Below are 24,696 nucleotides of genomic sequence, written 5' to 3' on the forward strand. Positions count from 1 at the left end.
TGCCCACTCCTCTGCCTTCTCTTCCCTTGTCTTCCAGCATCTACCCACTTACTTTGGTCCCTCATGGAGAAGTCCGCTATCTTTTCTCACACGAGACTGTTGGCAAAGTCCTATAAATTCTGACATACGTGTCAGGCTAGCCCACTTCCTGTCACCTCTGCTACTGCGATCCCAGGTGTGCCATCATCCTGGCATCTGCCCCAGCCTCGACCCCACACGGTAGCCTGAGAGAGCTTTTAAAATTATAAAGTGTATTATGTCCCTCCCCTGCAGAGAACTTTCCTGGGCCTTCCAGTGGCACTAGGATTAAATTCCAGCTTGTTCACACAAGCTGACCATATTCTCTGCGGTCGGGATCCCATCCCACCTCCATTCTCGATTTGTTCACTCTGCTTCATGCGTTGATGCACTCTCCTAGGCCTCAGACCTCCCAGGTGCGCTCCAGCTTCTGGGCCTTGCTGTTAGCCATTGTTTCTTCCCCGGATTTTTCTAGCCTGGATCATGGCATGGCTGCCTCTCTTCACATAGGTCAAGAGTCCTGAGGAGACCTTTCCTGAGCCCCGGGATAAGGCAACCCAGCCCCTCTAGTGTTCTCACTGTCACTTGACCTCCTATTGTGCTGCCCTTCCAAGCACCGGTCACTACCCGCAGTGACTTTCCCCTGTTGATCATGTGCTCTGTCTCCTCACTTCTATATCCCCAGTGCCCAGCACAGTACCTGACACACAGCAGGCACTGAGCAAGTGTGTGTTGAATGAAAGGGGGTTTTCTTCACTGTAGCTGCCATAATAAAACACCCCAGACACCAGGAGACATCCATTTCTCACAGTTCTGGAGGCTGGGAAGGTCAAGATCAAGGTGCTAACAGATTCAGTTCCTGGTGAGAGGCCTCTTCTTGGCTTGCAGACTATTCTCTTCTTGCCATAAATTCACATGACCTTTTCTCAGAATGTGCAGAGAGAGGTCTCCTTCTTCCTCTTTCTCTCAGGCCACTAATCCCACCATGAGGGCCTCACTTCATAACCGAATCTAATTATTTTCCAAAGGCCTGCACCTCCAAATGTCACCACACTGGGGTCAGGGCTCTAATACATGAATTCAGAGAGTACACATTCAGCCATACCAAATCTACTTCACTGGAAAACATAGGTGAGCTGAAAGAACCCCACGCAGCTGGAGGACAAAGACAATGCCCGGCCTTGCTCCCCTCTCTTAGCTCTAGTAGGGCAGCTGTGGATCTCTCTTCCCTGGAGACAGTTGTACTGGCATTCCTGCCTGGGGCGCACCCTTCTCCAGGACTGGCCCTAGAGAGAGGGGCTGAGTTCTGGTCCCATCAAATAAAGCCACACATCTAGGCAGCCGCTGGGCACGATGGGAGGCAACATCACCTCGCAACCACCACACGGTTCCTTTCTGCTCAGGAAACGTCTCACTTGCTTTCCCAGCCCTGTTCCCACATGAGCGGCCGGGCTTTCCCATTGTCCCCCCCCCAACTCACCCCGTGTTCCCACGCCGGGAACTCCCTCCACCTCTTTTCCTCCCAGTGTGACTTGTTCCTCCAGCCTGGGTAATGTTTCTCTCTGAATACTTAGCAAGACTTCCCTTCCTTCTCATAATACCCAGAGCCAGCTGGGTCAACGAGGTTGGTCACCTTCCTTCTCTCCTCACTGCTACTCGGGGTTATGAGAACAAAGGATGGTGGTACCATCTGCAGGAAGTGGATGGGATTCATGAACTGCTTAAAAATGAGAAGCTGGGCTTCTAATAGGGTCTTGAGGGTAGAAATGTGTGATATCATAGAAATCTTCCAAGAATATGGAGACGTCAGGAGCATTACAGTATCCTTGAGGGAAAAGATAGTTGTCATCGTTGAGCTGAGTTGTTGTCATTGAGTTGTCATTTCCAATCTTAGCGGGGAGAATTTCCTTACATTTAAGTTTTCCTCTATCAGATTTCCCTAAGTCTTGTGACCAGACCTCTGTTTGTCTAGTACTCACTGCCCCATGACAGCAAAAAGCACAGGAGGCAACACCAGGGTCCTGCTCCCAGCTTCCTGTGCCCCTGATTCAATCACATCTGCCTCCGAAACCCGTTCAGTGCTCCAGGTGGAGGGTCAGTCTCTGGGTACAGAGATGAAAAAGCAAAGCCACATCAGCATGAGCCCCTTACCTAATAATGATGACTGGGGGCTGCTAGGTTTCTCAGACCTTCACACACGTTAGCACCAAGCCTTCTAACAGCCTGCAGAGTAACCCCGGCCACCCCTATTTACAGATGAGTAAACTGAGGCTCCAAAGGGGAGGTCGCCCACCGCCCAAGATAATCCAAATGGCAGAGCCAGTACTTAGCCCAGGTGAGCTGACTTGAGTGCCACTCTTCCCCAGCCTTACAGAGCCAGGCCACAGCTGGTGCTCACGCTCCCATGTCCAGCAGTGCAGAAGAGAGGGCCTGGAGCCAGCCACGGGTGCCCTTCTTGAACACAGCGCCATGGCAGTCCCTCTCAGCAGTCCCACCCGAGCCCAGGACTTGGGATAATGGAGCTCTGTCCCTTCTGATCCTGGAGACAACAGCAGAACTTTTTTCTGTAGGTTGAACCTAGGGCCATGTATCTTCAGACTCACTTAAGCCAACAGTCATTCTACCATAGCCCCCATGCTTCATCTCTAAAATGCTCTTCTGAATCTGAGGCCCCAAAAGAACCAGAACTGTGAGCATGAGGTAGGTGGGTACATGAAGGTTCCGTCTGGGAACTGCCTGAGGGCAGACTCAGCTGTCCTGAGATAGAGGCAAATAGTGTCCCCTGCATGCAAAACATGGGGCCCTGGATTGGGCCCTGCTTCCTGCTCCTAGGTGTGGCCGGAACAGCCTAAGAGCTGTTTGGCAAGGGCCTCCCCTAGACTCCAGCCTGAGTGAAAGTTCTTGTTCTCTTTTCTCCCCAGGCACAGGCCAAGGAAGTACGTGGGGCCATGCCATTCCTTCTGCCTGCTCCTCCAGAAGCTGAGAGGCCCTCTCAAGAGGCAGGATAGAGCCCATGTGGGACTTTTTTTTTTTAAGTTTGTTTATTTATTTATTTTGAGAGAGAGTGGTGGGGGGGTAGGGGAAGAGAGAGAGGGAGAGAGAGAATCCCAAGCAGGCTCCGTGTTGTCAGCATGAAGCCCAATGCAGGGCTTGATCCCCACAAAAACCGTGAGATCATAACCTGAGCTGAAAACAAGAGTCAGATGCTTAACTGTTTGAGCGACCCAGGCTCTCCTATGTGGGACTTCTGACTGGTGGATCAGACCTTTCTGTCTTTCCAGCTGGAAAGCAGGTAACAGAGGCCACCAGCGTGCCATAGGAGCCCCTGTGCCCAAGTCAGAAAGAGGAAGGTGGCCCATATTTCTTTCCCAATTATGCCCTGGAGCGGGGGGCAAAAGCAGCACCCCACTCCCTGACCCCAGGGCTGCCCACAATCAGACTGCAAGACCAGCCAAGACTGCGGCCAGCTCCAGTCTTCCACCCTAAGAGTGCTGAAGCAACTGGGCTGGCCTCCAGCTGTCCCAAGCCAGCCAAACTGCTTCCACTCTGCTGCCACCTCAGGTCCCAGCTCCAACTTTCTGGCTGTACATGTCTCTTCTCCTCAAAAGGTAGGCTCAGCTGTGGGGACAGTGAAGCAGCAACCCAGGACAAAGCAACCTCCAAGGCTCCAGGCCTGACATGACCCACAACTCCCCACACACTTGAGTGCAGACTCTATCAGTCTGTCTCCAAACACTGGTCATTGGTGCTTCGAGCAATGTCTGGAACCCTACACTGGATATCAAAACTAGAAATGCACACACATACTTCACCCTCATCGGATGTGGCTGTGTCTCCCACCTAAATGCAATCAGCTGTGAAAGGCAAGGGCAGGGAAGGCAGGCCCACTTTTGTAGCCAGGTTGTGGCTCACCCAGGTGTCCCTCTGATGTCAGAACAGAGACCCAGCATGCACTCTAGGTGAAAACAGAAGGGGACTGGCTGTGAGCTCACTCTAGAATCTTCTGTGGCTCCCAGCTCCTTGCTTTGGGGAGCTACCCAAGGGCCTCTCCCCAGCCTGGGCCAGCCTCTTAGGCACAGCACAGGCATGGCCACCAGAGGGCACAAATGTCCCTCTGAACTCCCGACAAAGCTTTCCCTCTTGGCTTGGGAATGAATGCTCCCCAGGGCTGCTGCTTCTCAGGACTTTGCCAGGGGGCAGAAATGAAGCAGGTCTGAGGCACCCAGGTGGCTCAGTCAGTTAAGCATCAGACTTTGGTCATGATCTCGTGGTGCTCCTTCACGATCTCATGGCACTTCAGATCCTCTGTCCCCCTCTCTCTCTGCCCCTCCCCCACTCCCTCCCCCCACTCCCAACCCCTCTTGTGCTCTCCCTCTCTCAAAAGTAAATAAGCTTTAAATATATAAGTATAATATTAGTATTATATAAGTATAATATATAAGTATATATTATATACTTATATACTTATAAGTATATAATATACAAGTATACTTATATATTATACTTATTATATAAGTATAATATATATACATATATATTATTTAATTTGTATTTATTTTTATATTATTTAATTATATATTATATTTTATATTTATAAAATATATTGTATATATTATATTTTATATATTTTATATTTATTATTTATATATTATATTTTATATATTTATAAATTTTATATTATTTAATTATATATTAAGTTCTCTGCCTTCAAGCCATTTTCAGTCCTGCAGGTGTGGGAGACAGATCCTGAGACCAATATACAACAGAGAGGTACTGACCCAGCCTGGGGACAGCAGGACACATGGGGAGGGGTTAAAAGGGGCAGGAGACCCAGCCTGCTTTCCAGACCAAGCAGCTGCCCTTAGCAGCTTCCCTCCCCTGCAGACCTGTGTCCTGTGGGCCCTCCCTTTTTCTCCTTTCAATTTCTCTCAAATCACCTCTTGTCCCTCCTCACTTTAGGAAGGAAAGCCTGGCGAATTCTCCCTTCTTTCCTCCCACTCACACCTTCAGTGAGCTCAGGGTTAGCCGTTCAGCCTACTAGTAGCATTTATTGAGCATCTGCTATATGCCAGGGGTGGGAGTTGGGGAGGCAGAGCAGTGGTGTTGCAGGGCCAGCAGGCCCGGCATCCCAGGCAGACAGGCAAGGTGTAGGAGGCTTGGGGTGCTGGGCGGTCACTCTGCCGTCGTGGGGCCCCGGCAGAAGTTCTGGTTATAGAAGTGCTGGTTGTCCCTGGTCAGGGCCGTGCCCAGCTGGGCCCAGAAGCTGCGCTGGCCACTGGGCTGGTGGGGCCAGAGGAGGACGCTCTGGCGGCAGAGGCGCTGGCGCAGCCGCACATAGCGGGAGCGGTGGGCGTCGGGGCGCAGGATCACCAGCACCACAACGTCCTTGCGGTCCTCCAGCAGGCGCTGCTGGGCCAGCAGAAAGCTGGCGCGCAAGAGGCCGCTGACCCTGTCTGTGTGGGCCAGCACAAACAGCATCTTGCGGCTGCTGTAAACTGAGGCCCACAGGTTCTCAAAGAGCGTTTTACCGGGTAGCCAGTCACGTTCCTCCAGGCACAGGCGGAGCGCTCGGCGTCCACGGCGCTCCTCTAGCCGTACCCGCAGCTCGTTGTACACCCAGTCGGCCACCGCGCTCTGTGCCTTGTCGAAGACCACAAAGGCATCGTAGGGCAGGGCATCCGCGCCCCGCCGCCGCCCCCGCCGGGGCAGCCAGGCCAGGCACAGGTGGAAGCAGTACCAGAGGTCCCAGCCACAGAGGTGGTGCAGCATGGGCACGGCCAGGCCCAGGGCCACGGTCAGCAGCGAGAGGCCAAAACAGTCCCAGGAGAGGGCCTCATCCAGGCAGAGGCGCAGATCCTGCGCAAAGATGCTGCGGCCCTGGAGCTGACCTGGACTGCCACACTTGACGTGGCCTGGCAGGCCGGGCACTGCAGCCTGCACCTCCAGCAAGAAGTCCACGAAGGCCGCCCCGCAGGCGCAGTGCAGGGGGTTGCCAGTCACATCTAGGACTTTCAGGGTGCCCGCTAGAGAACCGAACCAGGAGGGCTCCACCGTCTTGAGGGCGTTGGCACTGAGGTTGAGCTCTCGCAGCCTGGTGGCCAGAGCAAAAAAGCTGGAGGCCACGAAGCTGATACTGTTGCTGCTGAGGTCCAGCCTCTGGAGCTGGGTTCCATTAGGCAAGCTGCCGTTGCTCAGGGCCTTCAGCTGGTTTCCCGCCAGGTCCAGGGCTTCCAGCCTGGGGAGGAGGACCAGGCTGCTCCAGTTGAAGAAAGCCAGATAATTGTCACGGAGACGCAGCAGCCGCAGGCTCTTGGGGAGGTTGTCCAGGGTGCGTGGCAAGAGGGTATGCAGGCGATTCTGGGACAGATCCAACCGGACCAGGCTCCTCAGGCCTCGGAAGAAGCGGAGATACAGGTCTCCCTCGGCCCACATCCGGCTCAAGGCATTGCCGCTGAAGTCCAAGGCCCGCAGCGAGGCGCTGCAGAGCTGCTGGGACACACGGCTGTGGATGTCGTTGTGCGCCAGGCTGAGATAGCGCAGGGCCGGCAGCTGTGCCACAAAGCTGAGGTTGTGACCCACGCCCTGCATGCTGAAGGGCTGGCTGTTGTAGCTGAGGTCCAGGGCCTCCAGCCGCGGCAGCTCCGTGAAAGAGCGCCCATGGTACAGGTCCAGCTTGTTATGGGACAGGTCCAGCACCTGCAGGCTGGTCAGCGGCATAAATTGTGAGCCGTTGACTGCCTGCGAGATGCTGTTGCGGCTCAGGAGCAGGCACTGGAGGCGCGAGAGCCGGGCAAACATCTCTGGCTGGATTGTCACTAGGTTGTTCCGTGACAGGTCCAAGGTGAAGTTGAGGGTCTTGCAGCCTGGCATGAAGCCCTCGGAGCTAGGGGTGCCCGGTGGGCCCAGAGCTAGGTCCCCAGATGGCAGCCGGACTCTCTCCCCACCATCCACCTCCCCCGTGGCAGCCGCCAGCTCCATGGCTCCACTTATGCGGTTGTCTGACAGGTCCACGTATCGCAGGCCAGGGAAGGCCCCGAAGATGCTGAGCTGGGCCTGATTGATGAAGTTCATCTGCAGGTGCAGACTCTGGAGCATGGGCAGGTGGACCAGCGACCGGAGCGTGGTCTCGCTGAGCGAGCGGAAGAAGATGCCATGCATGTCCAGCTGCTGCAGGGAGAGCAGGCTCCCGAAGGAGGGCGCCAGATGCAGGTGGGCAAAGGACACCTTCTTGTGGTAATTGAAAGACAAGTTGAGTCTGCGCAGCTGGGCCAGGCCCTGGAAGGCTGTGGTTTTGGTGATGCAGTCATATAGGAAGTTCTCACTCAGGTCCAGCACCATGAGGTTGCCCAGGGCATGGAACCATCTGGGGTTCAGGTTGTAGAGAGAGCTGTCCTTCAACACCAGGCCTTCGAGGTGGTTCAGGTGGCTGAAGGTGTCAGGGTGCAGGTGCGGGAAGCCCTTGGGGCACTCCATACAGGGGTTGCGGGCGTGGTCACAGCGACGGCAGTTCCCACCCACATCGAGCACACGCAGGGCGGTCAGGTTGGCCAGGTCCTCAGGTGCCAGGGTGATGATGTGGTTGTAGGACAATAGCAGGTACTCCAGGCTGGGGGGCAGGCCGCGGGGCACCGCAGTGAGGTTGTTGTACTTGAGTGACAGGTGCGTAAGGTTGCCCAGGCCAAGGAGGGCGCCCGGGGCCACCTGCAGGGCCTGCGGGCAGGGGTTCTTATAGTAGCAGTTGCCATCCAGGAACAGAAAGCGCAGGGAGTGCAGCCCTGCGAGGTTGGCAGGGTCCAGCACCAGGATGTTGGTACGGCTCAAGGACAGGGACACGAGGGAACTGGGCAGGGCGGGTACTGTCGTGATGCTGTTGTAGCTCAGGTTCAGCTCCTCCAGGGTGGGCACGGCCAGGAAGGTGTGGGGCTCAATGGTCATGTGACAGGGGAAGTGCATGGGGCTGAGGCTGGCGGGTGGGCAGTTCCATTTGAGGTTGAGACGCCGCAGGCTGGACAGGTGGACAAAGTCGGAGTCGTGGAGGTGGTGGATGCGGTTGGAGTACAGGGAAAGGCTGGTGACGTTACCACGGGGCGCTGCCGCCGAGAAGTGGGGCACGGACTTGAGGAACAGCCAGTCGCAATTCACCAGGCCGTGGCGCTGGAGCTCACAGGGCAGAAAGGCAGGCAGGGTGCCCTGGGCCAGGGCCACGGCCAGCGCGGCAGCCTGCACCAGGAGAGACAGGGGGTGCAGGGCGCCATGGCAGGGGCCCTGCGGGATTGTGAGTGTGCAGCCCCAGCCCAAATCCACCTGCCCCCCTTCCTGGGGTCTCCCAACAGGGCTCCTAAACCCTCTCCCCAAGCCTTCCCCGGGGAGGCTCTTGCCTCTCTGCCCAGCACCCACCCCACTTCTAGGCCTCACCGAGAACTTAGACTCAAGTCTCAGACCCAGCCTTCAACTCAGAACTGCTTCTGCAACCTGGAATCCAGAATCACGATCTAGAACTTTTACTCAAAACCAAACCCCAGCCAGACAGGAGAGCCAGGCAGGCAGTCAACAGGCCCACCAGGTTCTCCCTGACTTTCCCTTTTCCTTCCTCAGAGGTCATTTCTCTTCCTTCCTGAGCAAGGAGTCATCTGGCTCCCTTCCATGCAGCCACCCTGAAAAGCCCCCTGTGTCCTCCACCAACCTCCCCCAACTCCTCCCTCTCCTTTTGGCCAAGTCCCAGGAAGGAATGAGGGTCTTCTGCTGGGGTCCAGGCTGAGGACCACCCAGGGCCCTGGCTGGGATGGGCACTGCCCAGCTCTTCCCCCTCTACCCACCTCTCCCAGCCCAAGCACTCAACCCACTGTAGGTCAGATCAGAGGGGGTGGGCAGCAACGGGCCAGACAGGGCCTAGTCCTGTCGTGTCCACCTTGCTTGTAGCCCCCTTGCCTCCACTGATTGAAGCCCTAGGCCTCAGCCTTCTTATCCACACAATGGGTTTGGGTCTCATTGCCTAGAGAAAGGCGCCTGGTCTGATATCTTCAGGGTTCAGTGAGTGTCCCCAGGGCCAGGTTGGGGGATAACCCCCTTCACTATTGTCTGCAGCCACCAAACCCGCCTCTCCCTCACCACTTCCCACTGCCCCCCTTCCCTGGGGGCCTGAGGGCTGCTGTCCTACCATGACAGGGAGTGGGGGCTTCTCCAGAGGGTCTGGATGGCAGACTGGGCAGCGATGGCAGAGAAGAATGCCTGGAGCTCGCAGACCCTTCCCACAGTGTAGGCTCAGAGAACAGAGGAAGTGAGAATTTAGAAATAACACAGTAGCCCCCTCCCTCGCCCCTATCCTGCCCACAGCGAGAGATGGTGGGTGGTGTGGTGAGTCAGAGGCCATTTGCATAGGCAGACGCAGACAGCCCCTTCACTCCTTCCTCTTTCCACTCCCCCACTGCCCCCCACCCTATCCCAACAGTGTGCCCCAGCTGGAGAGGGCCTCACACCTGTTATCAGGGAGAGACGGAGGCCCAGAGCCCAGCGTCAGGCCAATGAGAAACTGGAATTGAGGGCAGTGCTGGACGTGGGCTGGGCGTGCTGACCCGATGTCAGGGCACCCTGTCCCAAGAAGACTCTCACCCTCACACCTCAGCCCCTCGGCCCCTGCCCCAAAGGGAGCTCTCTCGGGCCAGTGGTTCCCACATCTGCCCTTTTCCTGTCCCTGCGGCCCCGTCCCCAGAGCTCCGCAGGGCCTGACATACCCGGGAGCACAGCAGCATTGGCCCCAGCCAGGCTGCACCTGCCTCCACCACAGCTAGCCACTTCCTCCAGGAGCAGGGCCTCCTCATCTGCATCCCCAGTGTGCCTGGGGGCCTGCCCAAGCACCTACCCCACCCCACAGCTGGGCCAGCTGGGTGGATCTTCACATTCTCCCTCTGACCCAGTAGATCGTAACAGGCCCAAAGTCTCAGGGTGACCTGGGCCCCTCAGCAAGTCTTGTTGGCTCCACCTTCAGAATCTGCCCATCGCCCACCATCTCCACATTCACCAGCCTGGCCTGAGCCGCCATCATCTCTTCCTAGACCAGTGCAGTTACCACCAAGTCGTGGGCTGCCCTGCTTCTGCTCTCCTACCCCACAGCCTATTCACATTGAGCCCCTAAGTCACATTACGTCCTTCCTCTGCTCAGACTCCTCCTTGGCCCTTTCTGGAATCAAAGGCACAGTCCACATAATGGCCAAAAAGGTCCTATGGGATCTGGCCTCCCATTGCCTCCCCGACTGGTCTCCACGCACACTGGCCTCCTTTCTCTGGCTTGAATAGTCCCATGCAGTTTCCCACCCCAGGGCCTTTGGACTTACTTCGCTCTGCCTGGAAGCTCTTTTCCTAGATATTCACATGGCCCCTTCCATTGCCCCCTTTATATCTCAGCTCACACATTACCCTCTGGAGGCCTTCCCCAACCTTCTTTTACACCTCTCACCCTGGATCTGGCACTCCTAAGCCCCTTTTACCTGCTGCTTTCCTTCGTCCTAAGTTTTTACCTGCTAACACATCACACCATTGATTTTCCATGGTTTCTTGTAGTTTGTCTTATTCCCCTGCTGGAATGTCTGCTTCTTAATGGCAAGAGTCCTTTTGTCTGTATACCCAGGGCCGAGAGTGCCCAGAACATCATAAGGTGGTCACGATTTGCTAAGTCCATGAGTCTCCAGCACTCAGCTCTGGGCAGGCACAGAATGTCTCTGAATGATGGCTGGATGAATTAATGAATGAACAAATAGGGCTTTGGCTTGGGCTAGATACCTGCTACCCTTGCTTTTCCATGCCCACCTCTGGGTGGCTATCCTGGAAGGTAGGTTCCAGGCTGCCAGGCATCCAGCTGGCACACAGGCCCAGGGCTTTAGCAGTGTGGGAGTGATGGCACGGTCTTCCTACCCACCTAGGAACCAGTGTTTGGGGATGGATGAGGACAGGCCACCCTCTCTAGATCCTGACTAGGGTTCCAACTCTCCTCTTTGTAATTCTAGGGTCTTTAGTAGGGGCTGGGAAAGGCCTCAGGGATGGGACACTCCCCTGAGCCCCAGCCCAAGATGTGCTCCCCAAAGAAAGGACAGTGCCCATTCAGCAGCTGAGTCCCAGCCACTGACCCCTCATGTCCCCATCCCTACACACCTCCCACCTGGCATAGGAGGGGTCTCCCACCCCCTTCTCAGGTACAGACTGAATTTCTGGCTCCCACTGAATCCCAAGCCTAAAGAGTCCCTCCCAGAGACCCTGGGACCAGGGAGCCAGACCCTTGTGGGCAGAAACGCAAATATGAGGGAGAGGGCCAATGAGCTGACAGGTCTGCACGCACACACACATGTGTGGACTGGAGACACCAAGATCCAGAGGTCCAAGATCCATGCCGCAGCCCCAAAGAGGCCAGGAAGCCCAGCAGGCAGAATGTACCCAGTGTGGCAGACTGAAGAATGCCCCAAGGAGATCCACATCCTAATCCCCAGAATCTATGAATATGTTACTATACAGGATAAAAGGAGCCTTGCAGGTGGGAGGAAGTGAAGGATCCTGAGCAGGGAGAGTATCTGGAAAGCGGGGAGGTGAATATAATCACAAGCATCCTTGAGACAGAGGCACAGGGGATCTGACTACCGAAGGAGGCATGTGACCGGGAAGCAGGATCGGAGATACCACCTCTCTGGTTTGAAGATGGGAGCAGGGAATGCAGGCAGCCTTTTCAAGCCAGACAAGGTGACAGATGCTCCCCCAGCCCTCCTCCCAAAGGAACAAGTCCTGCCAGCAACTGGATTTCAGCCCTATCAGACTTTGACCTTGTTAGGTTCACAAGAAGTGCTAAGATAGTAAATATGTGGGGGTTTAAGCCACTAAGCTTATGGTATTTTGTTACAGCAGCCACAGGACACTAATACACCCAGATGCTCCATATCACCGTGAAGGTGTGCCTGCCTTTTGGGCCAAGCTCCTGTCAACAAGGGGACCTGTGTGAGGCTTGTGTTCTCACGCACACAGACACACGTCTTCCCATACACCTGTAGCCAGGAGTGCTGGAGCCCCACCTAACAGGCTCACAGACCCGCTTCGAAGGTGAAAGCATGCAGTTATATACACGGGGCCTCCCGATTCCCAGTGTCAGAGGTGGATCCCTCAGGGCCAGACTCAGGTGTTGATTTAAAAATATTTTATTCTTTAAAAAATACAGCATTCAACCATCTTATTCTGCAGGGACACCCTACCCCAGCCCTGACTAAACCCACCCCTGTGGCCAAGGCTTCTGGGATGTGCTAGGATCCTAGTCTCAGTTCCCCTGGGGGCCAAGCTCATTCTAGGCTCCCTACCCAGCGCCCTTGAGCCAGGCAGGCAGGGTCCCCAGACCCCCTGGGCACACAGATGAGAGGCAGGGACAGCAACAGGGGAAGGTCACAAAATGCCAGCTCCAGTGGCTCTCAGAAGCTGCAAGAGTGTTCTGTCAGCAGCCCTCCTGCCCCACAAGAAGCAACCCTCCCCTGGAGCCCAGGCTGGGAAGGAGGCAGGTGGCCGGGAGCGGTGGGGCACACAGCCCCACAGTCCACATGCCGGGGCAGCTCAGGTCCGGCCACCTAGCTGTCATCCCCATTCTCGCCAGGACCACGGATGAGGCGCTTGTGGCCCCGCTTGCCCCCTGGGCCCTTGGGCTTGGCGAAGGCCTGCTTGAAGGCGTGTTGTTTGGGGTGCACCTCGTCGTAGAGGAACTCGGCTGTCAGCTCCGCCCCATCTCCAATCTCAATCTGCATGGGGCAAGGCAGTGGTCTGGTGGGGGGCCCCCGACACATACCACCCTTGGTCACCTCCACTCCTAGGGCAGCCCCTTGACCTCTCACACTCTAGCCTTGGGGTCTCCTCCCAGATCCCCCCACCTGGAATGCCACCTCCAGGAACACATTGCTGGGGCCCACTGCCCTGCACACCTTGGTGACACCCTATCTGCCTTTCAGACCCTGGGAGAGCAGAGTCATGGGCGGCCAAGACAAGGGCTTGTCCATGCCACCAGTCAGATGGGCACCTTGGGAATGCATGCTACCCCTTGGGCCTCATCCACATCCATCCCACAAGGCAATAGTGACCCCTGCCCTGCCACTGTCTTGGGACTCCAATGCCCCATGTGGAGGGTGGTGTTAAAGGCCCCTTGGTTGATGAGGCTCTGGGGAATGGGCACCCACCTTCTTGGAGATCTCCAGCTGGAAGTCCTGCTCCACGGAGTCGAGGAGGCGACTCTTACAGCTGGAATAGAGCATGCGCTCCTTGATGCTGCACTTGTACCCCGGCATCGAGTAGATGAACACTGTGGGGAATGGGGACGTGAGCAGAGGCTGGGAGACCTGCTGACCCACGCCCCCTGCAGCAAGCCCACCCAGCCATAGGCCAGTGCTGCTTCTATTCAGCCATGGGCGTGGGGGCGCTGTTGTGGCCACTCACCCACAGACTCAAGGTGGTCACCCTCATGGGTGTGCTTGTAGAGGAAGAAGTGGTAGCGGGCAGCATCTCGGGGCACCCTCGAGGGCAGCTGGGCCACTTCCGTGGGCTCTGTGTGCACCAGCTCAATGGTCTCCCGCTCCAGGTCCAGCTTCTACCAAGGGTAAGGGCGAGGTGAGGGCCTGAGCAGCAGAGGGCCCGGACCCACCCTAGCAAACAAGAAGTCCCCAAGGTGACAGGCAGGAGTCTGACTGTGGTCTCCCTTTCCCAGGATTCCCCACCTCAGTGGCCATCCACCATGGGGTCCCCGCGAAGAGGCCACTCCTGAGCCCCCACCTCTGCCTTTGAAAGCTCTACGAGAGGAGGAAGTCCCACCAGGGGCAGTGGACAGGACAGTGGGGAAAGTCTCCACCTGAGGGAGAGGCCTCTTGGGGGACACATCATTTTGCTTGGAATGGGGAAGTCTAGGAGCACTTGGCTAGCTCAGTCAGCGGAACATGTGACTCGATCTTGTGAGTTCAAGCCCCACGTTGGGGCTTTAATGTTTTTACTTATTTTTGAGAAAGAGAAAGAGCACAAGCAGGGGAGGGGCAGAGAGAGAGGCAGACACAGAATCTGAAGCAGGCTCCAGGCTCTGAGCTGTCAGAACAGAGCCTGACACAGAGCTCAAACTTGTGAACTGCGAGATCATGACCTGAGATGAAGTCGGACACTCAACCGAGCCACCCAGGAGTCACAGGCATAGGGCTTACATTAAAAAAAAAAGAAGGCGTACCTGGGTGGCTCAGTTAGTTACGCGTCCTCCTCTTGATTTCTTTCTTTTTTTTTTTTTTAATGTTTTATTTAAAATGAGTGGGGGAGGGGCAAAGAGAGGGGCAGAGAGAGAGAGGGGGGTACAGAGGCTCCAAAGCAGGCTCTGTGCTGACAGTGGAGAGCCCCATGTAGGGCTCGAACTCATAAACTGCGACATTGTGACCTAAGCTGCTGAAGTCGGATGCTCAACTGACTGAGCCACCCAGGTGACCCCCCTTTTTTTCAATTGTGTATTTATTTTGAGAGAGCGAGACAGAGAGAGAGACATAGCACATTTGAGCAGGAGAAGGGCAAAGAGAGAGAGAGAATCCCAAGCAGGTTCTGCACTGTCACTGTGGAGCCCAACGAGGGGCTCGAACTCACAAACCATAAGATCATGACCTGAGCCAAAACCAAGAGTTGGATGCTTAACTGACTGAGCCACCCAGGCGCTCCCCGACTCTTGATTTAAAGTCATGATCTCACAGTTCAGAAGACTGAGCCCTGTGCTGGGGTCTGTGCTAACAGCGCAGAGCCTGCCTGGGATTCTCTCTTGCCCTCTCTGCCCCTCCCCTGCTCATGCATGCATGAGCATGTGCTTTCTGTTTCAAAAATAAATACGTAAACATTAAAAAAAAAGAAAAAGAAAAAGAAAGAAAGCGGGAAGCCTAGGCCACTGGAGCAGAAAGACCCAACCTGGGGAAGGGGGCAGTCAGGGGAGCTGCAGAGGGAGTCTAGGACAGGAAGGGGCTCAGGTCTGAGGAGTCAGTGTGAACTCCAGGCTGAGTACGTGTACACAGTAAGAAGGGCAGAATGAGGGACAGTGTCTTACACATGTCCCTGCATGTGAGCAAGGACTGGGCAAGGCAGGGGAACACATTGCATCTACTGTATGAGGCGTCTGCACTCAAACAGGAACAGGGAGCGACAGGGGAGCAGGAGGGGGGAGAGTGGGTCCCCGCAAGTACACAGGTGAGCTGAAGAGGACAGACTGGGTACTGAATGCACATCCGTGCACGTCTGAGCAAGAGCAGGGGAGGGGCATGGTGTGCCCTGCATGTGTGCCTGGGGCAGGGACAGGCACCCACCAGCTGGATGTAGTTGATGGTCTTCTGTTTGAGCTGCTGAAGTGCCCTCTGGGCTGCCGGCTGCAGCGGGAAGGTGAGGCCCTGCAGGGTCTGGTGCTTGCTCTCCACGCTGATCTCCGTCTTCACCTGGGGACGAGTAAAGAGTGAGTGAGGCCCTTACCTGCCTAACCAGGGTGTAGCCCCACTGGAGCACAGGCCCGGCCAGCTGGGCCTAACGTTACCTGGAGGGCCTCAGGGTGGGACTTTCGACCATTGGTCTGGTGCACCCACCTCGTTAATACGGATCTGCTGAAGCTCTCTCTCAGCTGAGGTCAACGGGGCGGGCGCTGCACAGGACGAGAGGTGCTTCTGGTACCCAGCAAAGGAGAGGTCATCCTGGCCAGTGGATGCAGAAGCATAAATGGGCACCTTGGGTTGCTGGGCTGGCAGAAGCCCACTGAGCACCCCAGCTTGCAGCCCCTGGACTTTCCCAGCCCTCTCCACTCCTCCCCAAGCCTGGCACCCACTTCCTATGTGACCCTGCATAACATCCCACACTCTGTGGGCCTGTGATCCCAGCTTGGTGGGGCCTGGCCTAGGGAGCCTACCTTCACAGTCCCAAAGAGCTCATCCTTGATGTGGCCGCCCCCAAACTCCTTCTTCACTGTAGCCCGTGTGGCTGCATACAGCATCTTCAGCCGCACCTGAAGGACAGGAGCTAAGCTGTGAGACCCATCCGGGCAGCGCTGTCTCTCTAGAGAAGCAGGCCAGAGCCTCTGGGTGGGGACCAGGTCATCGCTTTGTGCCCATATACCCAGCAGAGGGCGCAGCAGGGTGCGAGGACGAGAGTGGGTGGAGCCTCCCCAGCCCAACATCTCTGCCTCCCAGAGCCAGGCTGAGGTGGCTGGGGGGCCTCTGGGAGACATCGGGCTCCAAGCACAGGGCCTTGTCCTGTTTCAGACTCTGAGGCAGGACCTGGTATCTCTCCCCTTGGACTTCCCAGGGCAGGGTCTTGTTATTTCATTCAGATCCAGCTTCCCCTCTCCCCTGGTCTGGGAACTGGGCAGGGATCCCTAGGACTCACAGGAGAATTGTCAGGTGACCAGGCGAGGAAGAGCCACTCGAAGCCCTGGGCGTTCTGCGAGTCCAGGCGGTAGAGCAGATAACAGGGCTGCTGGGCATCCAGCAGCGGCAGCACGGCCCTGTCGTAGTCCTGGTCCCAGCAGCCCGCCAGCTCCCGCGAGGCACCTAGCACGAGCTGCTCTGGGGGCAGAGGCCGGGTGAGCCAAGGAGTAGCCATCTCCCATACCCACCTCAGACCGTGGGCCCTCTTGGCTGGGGCTCAGGTCTGCCGGCCACTCCACCCACCTTTCCCTGGAGCCCCCAAGTCCCTGAAAGATGAGGCTACGTGACTGAATCTGCGAACAAGCGAACGAATGAATGAAGCACAGGGCTGCCAGCTATATGAACGCACACATATATGCACAGAAATGGCCTCGAGGGGCGCCTGGGTGGCGCAGTCGGTTGAGCGTCCGACTTCAGCCAGGTCACGATCTCCCAGTCCGGGAGTTCGAGCCCCGCGTCAGGCTCTGGGCTGATGGCTCAGAGCCTGGAGCCTGTTTCCAATTCTGTGTCGCTCTCTCTCTCTGCCCCTCCCCCGTTCATGCTCTGTCTCTCTCTGTCCGAAAAATAAATAAAAACGTTGAAAAAAAAAATTAAAAAAAAAAAAAAAAAAAAAGAAATGGCCTCGAGAATGCTCCCACAGATAACTAAGCACGGACAAACACGAGAAGACGTGTGGCTGCACTGCCCACAGCCACCAACAATGCAGTCCCCTCACAATCACCCACACACTCAGACCCACCCCACTGGCATGGCTGCTCAGGCACAGCCCCACTGTGTCACTTCCTGCTCCCCTCCTCCCTTGGCCTAAGATTCTAGGGGAACCCGCAGCACACCATTCTCAGAACAACTGTGCTGAGGGAGGTGGGGCCTAGCCTCAGGCCACAGGGACCTGCCAGAGCAAAAGCATGTGGGAAAGAGGGAGACAGGGGCTCTTATCAGATACTATATAAATCTGTACCCTGTTGCCACTGGCCAGCTGTAGTTCCCCCCCCCCCCCCCAATTAACAAACCTCTTAACGCCTGGGGTCAATAGGCCGGCCACCTCCCTGGCTGGTGCACACTGGCTGAATGGGCCATTGAGGCTGGACATATACTTGACCTATCTACCCACAGGGTCTTGGGTGGGCACCCAACATCAGCCCAGGGGTGCACAGTCCCAGGGTGGCAGAAGACCTGGGGCAAGCGTTAATCAACACCTGGCCAGGGGTACCTGACCACCAGGCCCTCCTGATGAGGGCCAAACATGCCAGGCCCACCAGCCCAGCTGCCTCTCTGCAGGCCTCGGACTCCTTGCCTGTCCTCCTAGAACTCAGATGGGGTCAAGGGTGAAAACCAGCAGGCAGTTGGCCCAACAGTACTGCCAACAGTGTTTAATTTGTTGCCAACATTTTCAAAATGGGAAGTTTTACATAATAAGTGGAATTAACGGATACTCTAGAAGGAGCTCAAGCCTCACTCAGTAGGAGATGGGCAGTGGCTCCCTGTCAAGGTGCCTGAACCTTCCTGGGGACTCCCAGGTGCCCCAACAACTAAAATGCAGAACAGAGATAAGAGCCCACCTAGAGATTCCTCCTGGTAAACATTAGTAGAGGTGTCCTGTCTGGGAGGCGACAGGGAAGGCTGAGAGCTAAGGTTGATGAGTCTATCTCTTCAGGGGGCAGGGAGGCTGTGGCCTGTCACCACGGGAAGCCTTCATTCTTGACCTACTACAGTGACCACGACCTGACCTCTGAGGGCATCTGAACTTGGGGACCCTGGACAAAATCCAGCACAGCTCTGGCACTAAAGCCTGGGGTGAATTCTGGGTCTGGGTAGAACTTGCTTTGTACCAATTCAATGGGTGAAAAGTTAGCTGGGCACCAAGCCCATTTGGGGGGGTGACCCTAAAGGGCCCACTACTTCTGGCTACCAAGGATTCATGGGGCGCCCAGCCCACGCCCAGTGTCTGTACCCATCACCTCTAGGGACAACCCTTAGTATGAAGGGAAGGGGAGGAGTTGCCACCAAGCCTCAGCCTCATCCTCTACCTCCCCAAACCCTCCCCTCACTTCAAGACTCAGCTCAAGCTCACCCACTCCCACCCCAATATGAGGAGCACCCACCCTGTGCAAACCTCAGGTTCCCAGTGTCCAGGCCAAGGCTCGGCCAAGGCTCAGCTGAGCCTGGAATCCCCCGGTCATGTTGTCAAACCAAGCTGGGCACGAGTCCCTTTGCCCTGTTGTAGGGGCACTTCCCAAGGGCAGGGCCCCAGCTTCTCCTTGGGACTCCCCCCCGGCCACGCCAGCCTGCCGATCATAGAGGGAGGTGAGTGGCACTCGCCACATGGGGCAGTGCCTGGCCTCACTGATCTCCTGCTCCCATGCCCAGCATAGCATCCTGGCTAGGCCTCTGACCCCCACATAGCCTCTGGGGAGCTGGACAGGACCTCTGGGCAGGGCCCTCCTTGCTGTCGTCCCAGCTTTTATTTCTTGTTCTGTGTAACAGGGGTAATGATCATGCCCACCAGTGACACTCTCCTACAAAGCACCTCCAGTCCCCAGAGGGAGCAAGTGAGGTCCTGAAGGGACTAGAGGCAAATGTCCCGGCAGCTCCCAGAGAAGCAGCTGGGTCTAGCCCCCCACCTATGCCCTAGCTTATCAAAGGGGGCAGTACGGGGCACTCACCGTCCTCAATGACGACTTTGATGAGCCGGATAGAGCCAGCCCGTGCCTTGGCGAAGAATTCCTTCAGCTCTTCGGTGGCTACAAGAACAAGAAACATGGTGAGGGATAAGCAGGCAGCGTGAGCAGGGTGGGCAGGGACACGTTCAGGGCCTGCTCTGTCCTGTGGGGTCTGGTGGTGGAGCTGGGAGCCGGGTTAAATATGGCCCCCCCATGTGACTGGGAACCTGACACGGTCCACAAACATAAGCTCCCAAATTTAGCCAGCAGTGTGGCCTGCTGGCTGAGATAGCTCTGGTGACAGGGTAGGCAGGGATGGGCCAGCACATTCAAGGATGGGGCAGGCTCTGGGCCAGGCCAGGCTAACCAGAGTGAATGGCCCCCAACTGTCCCCTGTCCCCTAGGAAGGCCCAGCACTGAAGTGGCCTCTGACACTCCCAGTTCTGTCATATCCACAAACACAGAAATACATGAACACAGGCCCCCAGTATGCACTGACCACTATGTCCGTTAACACACACATGCAATCACACGCACACATACACGCACACGTGCACCACCTGTTGCATGTGCCATCAGGTACGTGCTCAGTCCAGCACATGTGAATGTAACACATAAACATCTATGTGACACAGTGGAGGAGAAATGCAAATACCCTCACACATGACAACATATTCAGCTGGTCAAACATAAATGGACACACACATTTCGACACACAAACATACACAAGAACACAGTCCCCAGAGTGCTAACAAACACATAGGCAAATGCAGAACCCGGCTAAGACATGTCCAGGCAAGAAGATGTACAAAGCATACACACAAACACACACGCATGCACACCCAGCCCACCAGCCAGGCTGCCTAACCCTGAGAGGTCCTGAGCCCAGCCCTAGCACAGCCCTGCCCTAGCACAACCCTGCTAGGGGCACTAAGTCCCCAGCCCTTAGGCAGTCCAGAATGCTCCTAGAGGAGGAATGGCAATCAGGAACTCTCCAAAACAGACCCTGTCTTGGTCCTTGGGTCACAGCTGGAAGATGACAGCCAATGACCAAGGACCCAAACACAGAGGTGAGACCAGGAACGTCACAGATCTACCAGTGGTAAAGACACAGAAACCAAAGTTCAAGTGAGGAGGGGCCCGACTTGGGTCTCTACGTGTGCTAGGGCCAGACCAGCATGACCTTGAGGCTATCCAGGGGTCAGAAGAATTCTGCAGGAACACAGCTGGAGAGCTGAGGTCAGAGAGTATTTATAGGGCCCAGACTGGGCAGCTTGAGGGCAGGGGGTGGGGGCCTTTAGGAAAACAAACTCTGGTCATGTCCTCAGGGGCCCCTCATGCAGGGTGACCCTGAGCCTGAGAAGTCAGGCTGTGTACCATCCTCCATGGCCTCTGGGGGAGCAGGGTCCCAACCAAGTACCATAGCATGGAGACACAGTCCCACTGGGCGAGGACAGGGCTGCTTATCAGCAGACCCCAAGCAAATCCCTGAGGAAAAGCCTGGCCTCTGGGTCTCCACCTTTCCCATAGTTGTGTGTGACCTCTGACCTCACTGAGCCTCAGACTCATCTATACTGTGGAGCTAATACTCTCAAGGTGCAGAGGGCTGTGCTAAGGAGTAGATGGGAAAAAAATGCTCAGTAGTGCAGACTTTACGAATAATTGTTAAAATTTAAAATTTTACTACTGTAAATTTACTACTGTAATGATGGCAGAGCAGGCTGTGCTGAACTGCCCTTTCCACCTGCTCAGACCTTCTGGGAGGGAAAGCCAAGAAGCTCCCCTAAGGGAGAGGCTGCCACGCCCCTTCTAGAGTTACTAAGACAAAGTGACACCCCAGTAGTGGAAGAGACATTCCCCGCCCCCCACCCCATGACTCCTCAGCCACCATCAATAATCCAGAGGCCAGGCCTGGGACACCAGAGCCTCTATCATCAAAGATTCATGCTCCCCCCCCCCCAACCCTTCTGCCTCTGCTGCCCTGCCCTCCCCTTACCCCATAGCCTCAAGTTACAAGTCCCTCCCTCCCCCCCTCCCTCGCCCTGCTCTGAGGTCACCAGATCCACAGGTATGGCCACACTGCGCTGGCATCTAGGCATCCAGGGCAATCGATCTCAGCTTCCACCTCCCCAGGCCAGAAATGGGAAGGAGAGAGCTGCTCATGGGCACTTCCCAGTGATCCCCTAGCCAGGCCTGTCTCACCATGTGGGAAATGAAGGAGTGAGGCAGAGCCCTGGCCACAGGACCTGTCAGCCCTGAGCAGGGAGCAGGGGCCACAGCTTCCAATCTCCTCCAGATGGAGGCAGCAGCAGTGACCAGACAAAGGGGATGGAAGGGGCAGGTCCAGGGGGCAGTGTTCCCTTCTGTGGGCTGAGTCATGAAGCCACCCCTCCAGCTCCTCCAGCTCCTTCTGGAGAAGCTGGCCCACCTGGTAGGAGGCTGGCCCTGACCCAGACTCTGGCCTTTTCTGGTCCTGTGGGGCGGGGCCAGGGAAACCCTCTAGGCGGTCTAGCCACCAAGCGGCCACAACCACAAGCCAAGTCAAGATCCAGGCAGTCAGGCTGGTCGATGGTGGTGGTGTCCCCGGGCTGGGGATCCTGGTGTGGTGGGAGGAATGGCTGATAGCCAAACCACCAGGCTGTCTGGGCAAGCAGCCTGGGCTTTTCCCACAGGCCAGGAAGTCCTCCCAGGCTAGGGACAGAGGGGGACACTGAGGCCCCGGAGGGGTCAGGACACCTGGCTCCTGCTTCTCCCCAGCCAGTGTAAAGAGGAAACTAAGCCCTTGGGGAATGGGATGATGCTCTAGGCTGGAGAGGCTTGGGGTAGGGAGAGCTGGCCTGGAGTCTCTAAAGCCAGGACCCTCCTCACAAACCCCATATTTGGACCCTTTTCTCTGCCTTCAGCCTGGAGCTGGCACCTTCTAACCCTAGCTGGGGCAGACTCAGGAGATCAGAGTGGAAAATGGTAGGGAGGTCAGAGGTCAAGGTCAGATTGGCAACTCTCCCCATCCCACTCTGAAGGCCCTGTCCCAGGTTTTCCCCAGTCTAGCTTGCTCAAGTATGTGAGGGTCCAGGGAGGAGTCAAAGGTCAGGGAACCCTCCTCATACAGACACAAACCCATACAATCCTTACACAGACACATCTGCTACATGCATCCATGGTAACAAATGCACACTGAGATGTACCCAAACTGTGCACACAGACACCCACAGACATGTGCACACAGTCACAAAACACTGATGCCTAAAGATGGTTCCATGCGACAGTGTCCTTTCAATCAGCTATTAGTGCATGTGCATGAATGACCCTAGACATACACAAGCAGTCACATCCAGATGTGCACACCCAGGACTGTACACACAAGTGCACATGCGTGCACACTCCCCCAGATGTGCACATCCGGGTACACCCACCCCCAGAAAGGAACAAAAATATATAGATGGGCACACACAAGCACATCCACGCTCAGATGGGCACACAGATATTTCCCCTACAGCTGTGTACATGCACACCCACTCCCAACTATGCACAGTAAGTCGCACGCCCCCATATGTGCCCACCCCAGGCGACCGCCGGCTGCAAAAGAGAACAGGAAGCTTCCCTAGGCTGGTGCCAGGGAGGAGAGAATGGCTGAGCGCCGGGGAGGGGGCGCAGCCTCGAGCGGATACCCTCGGCTCCTTGGCCGCCCACCATCCTCCCTCACCGTGGATGCCCGTCTGGTGCGCCATGGCTCCGTGCCCCGCTCCACCAGCGCCCTTGGAGCCCTCGGCTCGGCCCTGGACCCGCTCCGCTCGCCTGGACCCGGAGGAGGAGGAGGATGTGGCGGCGGCCGCCCAGCCTCGCGCAGCTTCCCGGGCGGTGCCGCAGGACCCGGCCCAGAGCGCCCCGCCCCCGACGGGCGAGGCCGGGAGGGGGCGGGGACTCGGGGCCGCGCGTGCGCGCACCGTGCGTCTTGTTCCGGGTGAGACTTTCGCGCGGAGTTGATCGGCGTGTCCGCGCGCCTGCGCGTGCCTGTTTGTGGGGAAGAACGGGGCCTCCGTGTGGTCGGGCGTCCGTGGGCGCACTCATGCGCGCGCGTGTGCCTATAGACCGTGAGCCGACGGGTCTGTGGCCGGGGTGCGTCCGGGAGTGCGCGCGCGAGTCTCTGCGCCCCAATCTAGGTGGGTTTCCAAGTGGGGTGAGATCCGCGCGTACCCTCACTTATGGCCGGGAAGGGGTTTGCATGAGGATGGAAGCGCCTGTGTTTTTGAGCGGCATCCCTTTTCCTAGAGACGTTTCCTGAGCGCCCCCTGCGACGCACTGGCACCTCGAGGCGGGCCTGGCTGCAGACCCTGCCCTGATTGTGGGAGCCAGACTGACCTACCTGGCAGTTAGCAAATGAACCTGTGGTGGTGAGGGCCCTGCCCAGAGAGCAAGGGGCCACTGGGAGGAGGTGAAGTTTGAGTGGAGACCTGGAGGTCAACCTGGCAGAGCGGAGGGAAAAGTTTTCTGAGAAGAGGAAACTACATGTGCAAAGGCCCAGAGGTTGAAGGAGGGCCAGAGCTTGGCGAGTGAGTAACTTCCCAACTCCTAATCTACTTCTGGCTCCACACCCAGCAGCTTTGCCTTCTCTGGCATTAGCCCTGCTGTTACCAGCCAATCAACATAATGTATCTTACAGGCCACGTTGAGCCAGGGATGAGCACAAGACCACAGAGCCTGTCTCAGGACTTTGGTTGGGAAGATTGGGAAGGAGGCCACCTTTGAGGGCTGGGATTGCTGAGAATTGATGATGGAGTATGGGGCCTGCCTTGCATCTGGCCCCAGCTTGAACTCCCTGCTCACTGTCTCACTACCCCATGCTGAATAAGTAGCATTGCGCCCTCCTCTGTGTGCCCCAAGCCCTGGGCTTCTCATCTCCTGAGAGTACAACAAACACAATTGAAGTATTTTCTTATTTATCTTCCTATGCACACCCTGAAAACTGGACCTGTGTAGTGCTCACCTTGACCCCAGAACTCACAATAGAAACTAAAAACTCTGTGTGGCCTCACAGCCTGCCCTTGGGAGAATAGCTCACAGGCAGGTCCCCAACTCAGCCCTGCCACAGCACAGATGGGACAGCAACACAGAGCCAACAGTTACATCAGCTCTCAGACCTGGCCACTTCCATCAGAGCACTTGGCAATTCCACAGAAGCATAAGAGCATCAACTTCTTGGAAACAGGAATTAGCCAAGAAAACAGGTTAATGAAAAACAGTAAAGTTATGTTCCCTGTAGAAATGTCTATCACTGAATGAACTGTGACTACCTTAACTGTAAGGTCTCCCTGTTGCCTGGCTTACCACTGCCTACATCATTCTCTCTCCCCTTCTCTCTCTCTCTCTTTTAAGTTTATTTATTTTGAGATATATATAGAGAATCCCAAGTAGCCTCTGCACCATCAGCATGCAGCCCGACACTAATCTTGAACCCAAGAACCGTGAGATCATGACCTGAGCTGGAATCGAGAGTTGGACACTTAACTGACTGAGCCACCCAGGCTCCCCATCACTGCCTGATACATATACTTACCTGCTTATTTGTTTATTGTCTTCCCTTTACCAGTAGT

General features: G+C 56.3%; 1 protein-coding gene across 4 annotated transcripts; it reads right to left on the bottom strand.

Moving 5' to 3' along the window:
- Positions 1-5,041: 5,041 nt before the first annotated feature.
- On the bottom strand, positions 5,042-22,980 carry TLR9 (toll like receptor 9). 4 transcript variants are annotated; one of them, XM_045041394.1, is made up of 9 exons: positions 22,809-22,980; positions 19,109-19,186; positions 16,405-16,583; positions 15,929-16,024; positions 15,612-15,716; positions 15,342-15,467; positions 13,465-13,615; positions 13,209-13,330; positions 5,047-8,283 (listed from the first exon to the last, which is right to left on the bottom strand). In XM_045041394.1, exons 1-9 carry the CDS (start codon positions 22,831-22,833, stop codon positions 5,191-5,193), a joined length of 3,975 nt encoding a protein of 1,324 aa, XP_044897329.1. In that variant the 5' UTR covers positions 22,834-22,980; the 3' UTR covers positions 5,047-5,190.
- Positions 22,981-24,696: the final 1,716 nt, after the last annotated feature.

Source organism: Felis catus, chromosome A2 (genome assembly GCF_018350175.1).
Source record: "Felis catus isolate Fca126 chromosome A2, F.catus_Fca126_mat1.0, whole genome shotgun sequence".
Lineage (NCBI taxonomy): Eukaryota > Metazoa > Chordata > Mammalia > Carnivora > Felidae > Felis > Felis catus.